General features: G+C 33.0%; 1 protein-coding gene across 1 annotated transcript; it reads right to left on the reverse strand.

Annotated features, from left to right (window-relative positions):
• Window positions 1-462: 462 nt before the first annotated feature.
• LOC117106814 lies at window positions 463-11030 on the reverse strand. Its single transcript, XM_033248277.1, has 14 exons — window positions 10892-11030; window positions 10330-10448; window positions 8871-9118; window positions 7970-8172; window positions 6711-7016; window positions 6395-6494; window positions 6136-6291; window positions 5603-5643; window positions 5221-5342; window positions 4303-4576; window positions 3702-3898; window positions 2648-3060; window positions 2277-2382; window positions 463-1697 (listed from the first exon to the last, which is right to left on the reverse strand). The coding sequence occupies exons 2-14, from the start codon at window positions 10432-10434 to the stop codon at window positions 1545-1547; spliced, it is 2424 nt and encodes an 807-aa protein (XP_033104168.1). The 5' UTR covers window positions 10435-10448; window positions 10892-11030; the 3' UTR covers window positions 463-1544.
• Window positions 11031-13850: the final 2820 nt, after the last annotated feature.

Consider the following 13850-nt stretch of genomic DNA (forward strand, 5'->3'; position numbering starts at 1 on the left):
TCAATGCTCATTTAAAAGACAATGTGGCCGCTAATGTGACCGCCAATATAGCTGCCAAAATGGCTGGGCAATGTATTACGAAGTCAATGTTTTGTATTGAGAAAATAAACACTGTTTATACCATAGGCCTATATATGAGGTTCATTTGATTTTATATGATTATATTAATGATTTTCATTGACAATCCAATATGGCCGCCAATATGGCCGCCAAATGTATTGTGAAGAATTTTTTGTATTGAGAACATAAACACTGCTTACTATATACATTTAGAGATTCATTTGATTGTACATGATTTTAAGTTAATAAATTATGTAAATAATTGATTTTCATTCAAAATCCAAGATGGCCGCCCATATGGCCGCCAAATGTAAATGCGAGGTCAATATTTTGTATTAAGAACTTAAACACTGCTTACTATAATACATTTAGAGGTCAATTTGATCTATATGATTTTCAGTTAATAAATTATGCAAATAGTTGATTTTCATTCAAGATCCAAGATGGCCGCCAAAATGGCGCCAAACGACCCCATGGGACAATTTTTTTCGATGGGAACATCAAAATTCGTTCATCACATACTTTTAGGATTACATAAATGTTAGTTAAAAAAATATATCTTGGGGTACATGGGAACCCCCCCGTTCCTACTAGACTATATGTCTTGTGACGGGATGGCCACTTTGAAGAGTGATTAAGTTCACTATTTGGCATATCATTGGCTTTAGTGCCTAAAGCTGAATAAAGTAAAATGAAAATGCTACGGTACATAGACGCAGTAAAATATCGACATTTAAATTTGAAATACGGTTTATTATTCTAAAGATTTTATATATGTTCTCCAGAAGATTTTTGAAGAGGAATATACATATTTATATAAACATTTTACAAATTGCACCTTTCTAAATAATTTCAAAATTGATTATTAAACATTAATTTTGACCGAATTCGAACAGATTCTCAATACGAACCAAGTACTAGGCCTATATCTGTCTACACTTACTTATGAATAGGTAACAGATCATTTAAGGCTCATTATTGACATTTTATAGCCCTCAAGGGGAAAAAAAGTGAATAAAGTATTATACATTATCGTATAAGATAACAAAGAGCCAACATTTGTGTCAATATACATGAAGTTAACAATAAATAACATTAGGTGTTAAACATGAATATTGATCGCATTTTCATTAATAGTTTGCCTGGTACTACGCATGGCCATTCAAGTTGTTTGCTGTTCGCAGTATAAATTATAGATATTATCACACAAAAAAAAAAAAAAAAAAAAAATTATCACAAAACATTTAAGACGAAATTATTAAGAATAATCGATATAATAAATACTACATTTCATAATTTTGAATAACACTCAATTGCTAAATTTTACACTCTTAATGAAACATACGTTAACCATGTTAATACTATAGGGAATTCATTACACCATGTACGATCACAGATAAAACACTTATAAGGTGATTGTTTCATGTATGACTTTTTGATGGAAATAATTTTCGGATGTTAATGAAATACATTGTCACAAGATTTTATCCACTGACAGGTAGCATAACATCAGCCATCACATCTGCTTCACCTGGTATGAGGATGGTATCTGATGGACATGATTTCCATGACAACTGTGTGCAGAGGGAACTCAAGTCACCGGGCTTACAGATGGCGGTTTTACATTTCACTAAAACCTGGAAGATGAAAAATAAAAAAAAAACTAAAAAGAAAACGCTAAATTTTATGCAATATATTATATATATGGCTAATTTCACTCACTTTTTAAAATTTTAGAATTATTGCAATAAACCATAATGACAACTGGAGCGACAAAAATCCTAAGCATAAAGAAAATCTCTGGGAATTTTTAGTAATTTCAAGTAGGCATATTATATGAAGAAAAGTTAATATAATAAATCAACAGGAACACCAATATTATTATGTAGTAAATGTCCGAATCTCTTGTGTTTACCTCTGGTGTTCTTGATTATTTTTATGGTATCACTGCTAAACTCTTCACAATGTATGTTAGCATTACCGCCAAACAATTTAGAGTAAATTTATGCATAATTACAATGATAATTACAATGTAAAACGATATCAGTAGTACTTAATAGCAGATAGACGTCGTCGTGAAATATACAGTGATAATTTGCATTCTAATCGATGTCATTTCTGAGGGCGCTATTTCTATTTCTAGCAAGTCAATTAGAGATAGGCTTTGTATTTACAATTTGTTGGTGTCACTGTTATCAATATTATATACTGCTTACCTCTTCTGTAGATCCGTAAAACAGAAAGCTAAATGCTTCTACCGAAAACCTCTTCTCATATCTTGAGTATGCCTGCTCAAATCGAACGGTGCTGTCGACGGGACATCTATTATAAATAATAGTCAAACGTTATTTTAGTGTTTTTAGTGAGTCAAGATGAAAACAATCATCCACCATAAAAAAAAAAAAAAAAAAAAAAAAANNAAAAAAAAAAAAAAAAACAAAACAAACAAACAAACAAAACAGAAGAATTTATCAATATAAAACTCTAAAGGCATACATTTGTTTTTGTTCCAGTGGTCGAATATTTTATTGGAGTTCTACACAATGTTAAGGAATTTTGGTGTATATAACAATTTGAATGTGCTTACCCATCTTTGATAAACGTATACTGCTCAGGTTTACATCCTGGCTTTTGTCTCTGAGTTGCCGTGCAACTGACTATCTGAAGATCTTTGGCTTTGTTTACCGCTTCGAGACCGAAGAACATCCTTTCCTTTAGTTCAACGGATGCTGGTAAATCCTCTTTTCTATATTCACGGCTATATGTATCGTCCTCATACAGTTTCAACAAAGTGTTGAGCCTAGATATTCCACGGACAGTAAACGCTTCCATAGCGTCTGATGGCGTGAAGCTAACATCGTAGTAACTTAAACCCTCGACTTCGCACGTAACATTGATTTTGACCATGCGATGAGTTCTGGTGACTGGGAGTCCTTTTGCAATTGCTTTAGGTACGTCGCGAACAATGTTTGTGAAAATTAGTCGCCCAGGAGTTGGTTCCTGCAGGTAAAAGAAACAATAGCATTTTAAGTGCATGAGAACAGCATGAGGCGTGTTCACTCTCCTTAGGCTCCATAAAAAAATTATTAGTTTATCACCCCCTCCCTCATCACTTTTGGGAAAATTTTTGTTTTTGTTTTTGTTTTTGTTTTTTTTTTGTTTTTTCAATCAACATATATATTTATCTCAAAAAGTCGTTTTCCCATCTTTTTTCACTTGAAACATCAGGATTTCTTGCAACTATGTTTACTGGTAAAATAAAAAACTGGTACAATTAAATATAAATTTGATTCCATTTTTATGACTTTTTATAAATTTATCATTTACCATTGATTTACTTATGCGAACATTGGTAAAATGGGGGCGGGGTTAGCAAAAAAAAAACCAAAAAAACAAAAAAAAAACAAAACCTCCCTCCTTCATCAGTTTTTATTCTTTGATAGGGTGATAAACTAATGATTTTTTATTGGGCCTTATCAGACAGGTAGTGACTTTAAAACATATGCTGTACTCGATTAAAACACTAAATGGCTTTTATTTATTTTGACATCTGTAGCTTCGCAAACAATATCGAACGTAAATGACAAATAGGCCTACCAAATAGCAGGAAACAATGTACCACAGAGCATGGGTCTACTCACCTTAGAAAAGGTACCACATTCTTCGAAACCTGTTTTCATTATGTAGTGAGTGGAATTATATGATTTTGCGTAACAGTTCCTGTCCCAAGCATCGATGAATCTAAGCTTATTAGGTCCGACGCCCTCTACGTAATCACGTGGTATGTACACGGTCAGACTAGATGGACCACACTCCACGGATGGTTCAGGTGTGGGAGCTATAATATATAATTGAGATAGTTTAAAAAAAATTATTTGGAGAAAAGAATAATAATTTTGAATTACTATCTGTTCTGTTATTTTTTTGTAAATGCTTTATAGGGAATGTATAGTTATTTTGGGTCGAAATTTGGGCCGATCAAGACAACATGCCCCCGCGAACTTTTTGTGTTCTAGACGGCCGAAAATAACATCTGAGGCGCTCTGGGCTATCATTTTTTTCTCTTTCTTTATTTTTTTACCCCCTTTTTTTTATTACCTCCCATAAGGTGGTGGGGGCCGCTCCCACCCCCCTAAATCCGCCCCTGCAAATAATCATTAAATACGCTATGGTATATTTATAAAAACAGAATTAGAAACCCCTGTATTGAATTTGAAAATGAGCAAAAAATAAAACACTTACGAGTTGTTATAAGCCATGACAAGAAATCACTAGGCTTAAATCCACAGTCGTACCCACAGGCGTCTACACATTTTTGTCCAGCCGTTCCCTGGTCCACACTCAGCACGTAAGCAGTACCTGGTTTTAGTTTACTATATGGGTTATCGATGGCCATAATGTCAGGTTTGTTCTTTGTTATTTTGACTTGTTGCTTGTCGGATACATCGTATTTAGCTGCTACGTTTCCCATCGTGTCCATGATAGATATAAACGTTGGCTTATTTGGCCTTACGACCTATAGGATAATATCAATTAAACCTCATTGAAATTACGCAACAAATTAGTAGATGGTTTAAATGAGTTTTGTAAGAAAACTTTATTTAATTTTTGTTGAAATACAAGTTTCCTGATGCGGAAAGTATAATAAAAGTTAGTTGATATCACTAAATCGAATTATATTCTGCTTCATGATCTGCAACGTTATTAGTTTTAAAAGGTTGATATTAATTTAACCTAATTCCTAATACTTTCAGGTTGCTTATAGTATTTAATAATAATAATAATAATAATAATAATAATAATAATAATAATAATAATAATAATAATAATAATAATTGAGAATTTATATAGCGCAAATTAAAGAACAATGTTCAAATCAAATGCGCTTTAGACTGAAAGTTATGTTTCCTTTAAACATAATGTTTTGATGTTAGCTTTGAAAGTGGATGTTGTAGAAGATTGCTTACGATGTAATGGTAAACCTCTATACATTGTATTATATTATTAGGCCCTATAATATAAATAAATAAATAAATAAATAAATATATATATATATATATAAACCATTAAATAAAGGTAAATACAGTGTAAAGGACATATATATATATATATATTTATATATATATATATATATATTATAATAATTTACAACGAACTTACTGCTTTGTCAAATTTGATTTTCCACTTTTTCATATCTGGGGTGACTTCAGTGAGTGGAGCAGGATAGGAGTCCATAGGCAACAGTTTTGGTGGTGTAGGTTCTTCTACTTCAATCGCTTGGGCTAAATAAGAAGAAAATATAGTTATGATAAAACTTTACATTTCAAGTTGAGTACGACGAATACAAGTATACATACATTTCTGAAAAACAAGTATACATGAACATTTTTATTCTCGATTCAAAACTAAAAATTGGTTTCAATAAAAATTCAAAATTTATTAATATTTATTATTTAAACACGTTTTAAATTATTGTTATTTATCATTATATTAATTGCTGGTAAGTTTGGTAGTAATTTATTATAGTAATTAAGACACTCACGTTTAACCAAGATAGTAAGAGTTTCATAACTGCTGTAATACCTGTAAAAAAGATCAAGTTTGATAAAACAAATTATAACATTTGAGATTTGTTTTTCATTTCTATTTTTCTTACCCCTGCGTTAAAGTTGAATTACTCCCCCTACCGTTCTACCGTCAATCTGCATCCGACGGTAGAGAGGATCAACAAATTATAGGGGCGGAAAAATACCAATCCCACCAAATTATAATATAATTATTTGTAACAATATTATAACACTGGTTTTACAAAAAATTGCAGCAATTCGTTTTCATGCCTACCCATTTTTGTTCATGTATATACGTCATTTTTTTTTGTGATATACTGGCCAAAATTACTCATACAGTTATTGTTTATGCCGACCACCTGTCAGAATGTTTAGAATGCCTTCATGTTTAGCCCATGCTTGTCCGTCAGTGTTTATGGCTACACGTCATTGGTTTATAAATGCCTATCCGTCAACAGTTATGTCTACCGTATTTTTCATTTTATTGGAGTTTTCTCTCAACGCTTACCCGTCATTGTCAACAGCATGGAAGAGTACAAAGTGTTTTCCGAGGTCTGATTCTTTTGGTGTCCAAGATACAACCCTGCTAGAATGATTGCCCTTCTTCTCCAATGGAGTCATATTGAAATCTAGGTTTGGTCGCTCAATAACCATAATTTTAACACTGAAATATAAAGAAAAGGCCATTACTATTGTATTGTATTTAGCAGTAGACGAATACAGCATTAACAACTTAAATATAGTAGTCATATGCTTGTTTAACTTACTCATGACTGCTGTAAGCCTTCAGCTCATAGCTCCAGTCTTGACCAGGTGTGATAACGTGGCATCGTTTATAATCGCCGAAGTTAATATTCCTGCATTCACCTATATATAATGATAAAAATTGTAGATATGTTTCCAATAGACCTATATACAAATTTGGCATGTCTAATGAAACTGAGGAATAGGATATACCGATATTTGTATGCAATGAAGCCTACACTGTACTAAATTAATGTATAATGCAAACCGATAGTAGCACTTCGATGTGTATGTATTATACATAAGACTATACCCAATCAGCATAAAAGAAAATCGTACCCTTTGATTCGACCTTAATGAGAAACTGAAGAGGGATCTTGCTAAGAGCGCCACTTTCCAAACGCCCAGTAACACCTCGTCGGTGATCTTCAAGAGTGATTGGTACAGCATACCATCCCGGTTCCATTTGGGACACAGGGAAGGAATAACGGCATTCATTTTCATCGACTGTGGCTCCTGGAAAGGGATCTCCACACATGCGATGGTTAGAGCATCCACCACCATTGGAATTACAAGCTTGTTTAGGACACTCGTTATCTTTGTTTGTCCATCGGCACCTTACATCGTCATCATCAGGGTCGGCCACTACATAAAAACATAAACATGGAATTAGGTGTATTTTACAAATTATTATTATTATTATTATTCTTTCTTTAGGCACACAACACATGTGCCAAGGATTGCCAATAGCGAATATATATCACTGTCCTACTTGTAGGTGACAATCCCTTACACAAGACAAACATACACACACGATGCTTTACACAAACTAAATCTCAATATGAGACAAATATAAATATATGAATGGATTGCTTTATATGAAAACAGATGCAGGGGGTTTGTCCTTTACATGTGGCTTTAAATTGGCCAGTAATCAATTTGAGAATGTCATAGTGAAAAATCTTTTTGTACAGTATATGTACAGGTGTAGTAGTTGTGTGTATTTTTTGTGTGTGTATATTAAGCCTTTGCATATATTATTTGAATCAATATATATATATATATATTTTAATTTCCCTTTAGATTAAAATAATGCAGTTCCGAGTATAGGTTACCGTAGTAACCTAAAATGCACTCCATTTCTTATAGTCAACCGTGTACCATATCATACCGGTAGGCCTACTATTTCTTATACTCTCACATGAGTAGTTGTTAAGTTAGTTTAAGTTCCAGTTTGTTATCTTTTAAATTTGTAATCCCCCTTTCCATAATAAGTAGGCATATTAAGTAGTGTTTACATAGAAACAATTTTGTAGTTTATCATCTACCGACTGACCAATACGTAACTGGAACTCGAGTTCCAACGGTAAATTAAGTGATTGTTCGCTTACTCTCAAAGTAGGGGTAAAACACCCGCTCAAACTGTTAGTGGAGGTTTCAATCTCTGTTGGTTACGGATTGAATAAAATCCTAAAACTTAACTGGGTTAAAAAAAAATCGCCAAAGCTTTAGGACTTTCTACATCAAACATACGATTGATTGATTAGTAATATACTAATTGACTGATTAGTGTGGTAATACTCGATATATATGTTTACCTGGAATTTGAATGGACACGTCCCCACATTCCTTCATCAGAGTGATCATTGCTGGATGAGTCGTTCTAGGAGAGTTGTTGGGGATGTCCAAGTCAACCGTGGTGACCATTCTCCAAGCATTCCCGGCACCACCGTAATTCTTCAACTCCTGCATCCACTGGCTGTTGTAAGTGAATTTATTCGGTGTCTCTGACTCTTGATATCTGTTTAAAAAACGACAGATGATTATACATTCTTGTAAACGTTAACACCATTCATGTACTATTTTTTTTCTTTTTCCAAAGACGTGTCAAATCAAAAATTTACAAAACAATAACAGAATATTGACGAATTATCCTTAAATTAATATGAAGTCATAAAATAGAAGAAAGAATGGACCGAAATTAAGCAATCATATAGGGGAACAATGTAAAAAAGGATAAAGGATCACATAAGCCTTAATTGGTTCTCCGATTAATCCCTAAAAATCATAAAAGGTTATAATATAATTAATTATAATAATAGTAATAAAATAATTAATTATTATAATAGTAATAAAGGCCTAACAATAACAGCAATATTCATGTCCACGTTTTCAAGAGAGACAATGAATGTATTTGAACGATTTTAGAAACAATATCTAAATTCATAGACATTAGTTTTATCATAATTTGTAAATGTATTGTAAATTCTTGTAATTGATTTTTAAAAATGTCATTATTCTCTTTTATTATTGTTAAGTGATATATAATTATATAGTATAACAAAACAGTTTGAACTTTAGACAGGATAGGCTTATTTATACTATATTGTATCTTAATGTTTATCAATTTAAATTTTTGGGGCAGCCGACTCTCAATGGGTTAACGTTACTCATGCTGCCCCTTACCAAACTTAGAACAAAAAATCGTTTGAAACTCACGAAAGTGTGAATTGGCGCATTCCAGGCTCTGGTGTATACTTAAACGTGCCGACTCCTGTACTCCAATTCTCCAACTCGTCCCAACTTGTGCAGTTTAGGTTCAATTCTTTCCCGTAGATATCATGCTGATCACACTCCATACATAGCAATCGCCCTTCTCCTATTATAGTCAGCTTCTCATCTGAACACATAAATCTATTACCTCCCTCGTAAATTCGCATCCATGATACTCTCCAATGAATGTCAACCTGGGTTGAAGTAAACCGTATTAACAATAATATATAATGCTTCAAAATCAATTTGAACCTTAAGGCCAACTCAGACAGCGTCGGCCGACGCAGCCCGACGCGATTTGTTGTCGCGTCGGGTCTGTGTGAGTTGAACGCAGACGCGATGATGTGCGTCGGGGGCAGTCGCGTAGTAGAATATTAAACGTGTTTAATATTTCTCACGACGGCTCAAGACTGTCCCCGACGATAAATCGGGTCCGGCTGCGTCGGCCGACGCTGAGTTGGCCTTTAGAAGTTATTACAAAGTAATTTATGGAGAAAATGTGGATTATATTGTAGTATATTGTGCCTATGCATATATCATCCCAACACCTTCAGTATGTGCAAGGTAAACATTTTTGCATCTACGTTACTACCTTAGGCACTTATTTGCCTATAGCCATACGTTATCAATAATACTTCACTGAGGCTATTCTTTTGTAGCATTCGATTGAAGGAAATGTCTAAAGAGACTGTAAGTACTTCCTGAATAAGATAGCAGGTAAATTGTATTTACTTTTCTGAAGTATGTTTTGTTTTGTGACATTGAAAAAGGCATTGCCTATTATTTCTTCAAGAGCATATGCATAGCAATAAAGATTTTTGTTCTTATTGAGTTCCTAGCTTACTCAAAACTATTACAAGGTTAATTAAAAAGATTAATAGAAAAAAATATTTAAGGGACAAAATTGTATATAATTATTTTGTAGTTATACATTGATTTACACAGGTTGGTCATTCCGGCCTAATTAGGCCTACGTATCCATACATAGACGAGTCAATTTGCTTACGCACATTCAGTATCATCTAATTATATGTTAGGCCTATATTGATATGGTAGAGATAAACTCTAATTCGTTTTGCAGTAATGATATTGTTAATCAGTATCAAATTAGAATGTTGGCGACGGAAAAAGTTAGGTATACACTCAGTATGTACTTAAGCGAAATCTAGCAATTCAATTCAAGTTTAGGCAGTAGCTTCTATTTAATAATTCAAATTAATTAGTCCAATGATTAATCAAATGATATTACACTTTGTAAACATTAATTATACAAAAATATAAAAGGGCCTAAACAGCATTTTTGACAAAAACGTATCATGCCAATCTGGACGGAGACAAAAGATTTTTGAATATTGTTTTGAAAATTCATCATTTTCTATAATAATTATTAATTAAATATTCTTACTTTGCCGTCTTCAGCTGGCTCCCAACTGAAGGTTCCACCTCGATAATGCTTTGCACTGACACATGCAACCACTAAAGCCATCAACACCAAACGTAAGCTATTCATTTTCACTTTACAAACTGTTAGAAAAATAAATAATAGTCAGTAATCCAGATAACATATAGTTATTAAAGCATGAACAAAGTTTATACACCGTTAATTAACTTTTTTTTAAAATTTGCAATTATCTTTAATTATCTGCTTAAGAATGCATTAATCAAAGTAATGAACCTAACGAGAACAAATACGGTACATATTATGCCCACTGGTGCTATTGTAGTTTTTACGGATTTTTACTTTTGAAAAAAGTTCAAATGGAAAAAGAAGTTTTCAATTGACGTTTCCACATTTCAAATTAACAAATCTACAAACATTAATTTAATTAATTAAAATATAGGCCTCTATACTAACAAAATAAATGATACAAATAATTAGTCACAATTATAATTTATAAACAAGCCATTTAACATTAAAAATAGCATTAAGGTATTTAACCTCCTTAACACGAGGTGTTCCAACTTACTTGCTATTTTCAATGGTGGAACTCTTCGTTTTAAAATGTCTTACTTTCTATCTCCTCTCTTGTTGCCCGTGGACGTTTGAATACCAGTCTCCATAACCATGCTCTATATATAGTCACTGAGGGTCAAACCCACGTGGTTACGTCGATCCATCCGGGCTCGATAGCTACCGGGTGCGGTTATTTTGATTTCTACAATTTCGTCGCGACAAATGAGGGCGGCGATAAAAGTGAGACTGCTTCCAAAAAAAGAGCCGGATACACGTCACATACAAGAAGGTCAATTGGTGAAACGTCACTGTGATACCGGCTGGTATATCAGGTGAATCACAGTAGTGAATCACTTAGCTTACTACTTTTGAGGCCAAGGGGTCGAGGGTAAATATTGGTTTTAAAATGGTTATCTAGTACACACGTGCATGACAACTTTTTAAAAGTGGGCTAAGTGGCGAGACATTAACTTCCTATTTTGTTTGGTATAACTATTTTATTTCAGGTTAGACATCATAAAGTCATAACATGAGTAGCTGCATAATCTAGCAATATATAATACAAATTGATATTGACAATTTATTAGAGCCCAGGGCTTTTTTACTTCCATTCTCTGTCTATTTCATTTTCAATTTCGACTTTCCCCATGTTGATGATATTATGATTATTCAGAAGTTCATTTGATGATAACCATACCATCTATTAAAAATAATGCTGAATATATCTATCACAGTACCATAGTTGCCTGAGTAATTAAATACTGTAGACCGACTAAATGCCAATAGTGTTGGTAATATTCGAGGTTTGAATATAGGGCCGTCGTCAACTGTTTACGAATTAGTTTTTCTGCGAACTATTTATTGTTGATAGAGACAATTGCATTTTTTATTTGTATCAGTATCGGTATCATTATCAGTTCTAGATCATTAATGGTATATTTGATATTTTTTATAAATCATTTTTATCTATGTAAATTAGAAATTAAATGTCAATTATTACAGATTATATAATAGTAAATTAAGTGTGTAAGCTTATGACAAAATAATTATTAGAAAATTTAAATTCATAACATACATCTTGTATTTGTAGAAATCTCTATTGAATGCTCTAGGCCTAGGCCTATTTGAATGAATATTAGTTATATGCAGATATTTCAGTGACATTAACCTTCCCATATGCGTGATGCAAATTTTAATAATAATAACAATAATAATGATAATGATAATATAATAATGATAATGATAATGAGGATAATGTTAATAATGATGATGATGAAAATAATAATAATAATAATAATAATAATAATAATAATAATAATAATGATAATGATAATAATAATATTATCAATAATACTAAAAATGATGATGATGATGATGACGACGACGACGCTGGTGATGAGGATGTTCGGTATCATAAGGCGTCATTTGATAAACATCATCGTATATACCGTACACCTCCCAAAATAGCATTGCAAAATTCATTTCGTTTTGTTTCCTTTGACCAAAACCTACACAATTACACAAAAAGTTCATAATATTATTAAGCTTCAACAATAATTTACTTTATTGAAAATTTCATGCTTTCTTAAACACGTTATCAGGTAGGGGTGGCGTCATGATTTACCAGGAAGGGGCCCCGAGGTCCCCAACGGGGGTGGGTGGGGGGAGACTCCCCCCCCCCCCCGACGAGGGATCAGACTTCTTCGATTAAAAGGTTTCGAAAGTGGTCCAGGGGGGGGGGGGCAAAGCTCCCGAAAAGTTTGACAATTTATGGGTTTCAAAGGCTTATTTAATTGATTTTAGAGTCTACTAATACTATGTAGAAAATACATATAATTTTTGATTTCTCCCCGACGAATTGTGCTTTTTCTCCCCGACGGAGGGTGTGGGGAAGCCCTCCCCGACGAGGGGAAAATTTTTGTTGATTGTATTCATGAATATGTTTGGTTGTGGAACTTAAAAAGAGAAAAAGGTAAATAGATTTGTGACACACTCATCGTAAATGTAATGTATTTCGTACGGTAACTTCCTTCTTCTCTATAGTCACTTTCTGAGCTACCCGGTAAACTGGTGTCAGCTACTCAACCAGAACCCATTACTCGTTTCGAATACTCGGTTCTTTATAGTGCATACTAGCAAATGTTGTACACTGAGCCTATAGAAGGAATAAAGATTAGATTAGTTAAAACCACACACTTAATCATTGGGAAGCGAAGGTTCTAGAAAAGACTTTATTTTTGAATGAAAAGTAATCGACACTGTAGGCATAAATAAGAATAAGTATATGCATTTGGGGTAGGGAGACAAGATTCCCAATTGTTAAAGCACTTAATTATTTAATACGTTTTTTATTGGATAAAAAAACATCTTTATATATTACAACAGCATGTATATTACAACACCATCAATATTATCACACACGCTTTTCAAACATAGAAAATTATTATTGTATACAGCAGTACCACTGTACTGAAATGTAGGTAAAAGTGGCCCCTGGAAAAAAATTGCCCCTGAGAAAAAAAAAAACCCCTGGAAAAAGTCCCCATGAAAAAAAGCCCGGTAGAAACGGCCCGGTAAAAATTGTCCCAAATGACAGGAGGTACCGTACACCTACTGCACTGTGTTATAGAGGGTACTACATAGTCGCACCTACTGCACATAAGGTACAGATATATTTTTTAGTTTTCGGTTTTTCTAGTTTTTTTTTTTTTTAAATAAAAATCTCATTTGACATTTTATCTCAGCCTCAATTTGTTCTTATTTTGTTTTTAATATTTAAGCAATTTCAGTCTCAGTGTTCTTATGAAATGTGTTCTTATAAAAAATTGAATTGATTTTCTATGTTTGAAAAGTATGTAAAAATAAGAACAAAATAAAAACATTTTGAGCCTGAAAGCGGCCAAAAAATAAGAACACCAAGCTTGGGAAACATTTTACTTGGTCTTAAAAAAAAGTGTATGTGGCTATACAAA

This window comes from Anneissia japonica, unplaced genomic scaffold (assembly GCF_011630105.1).
Source record: "Anneissia japonica isolate Jap-2015-1 unplaced genomic scaffold, ASM1163010v1 scaffold2471_len1564793_cov202, whole genome shotgun sequence".
In the NCBI taxonomy this organism is placed as follows: domain Eukaryota; kingdom Metazoa; phylum Echinodermata; class Crinoidea; order Comatulida; family Comatulidae; genus Anneissia; species Anneissia japonica.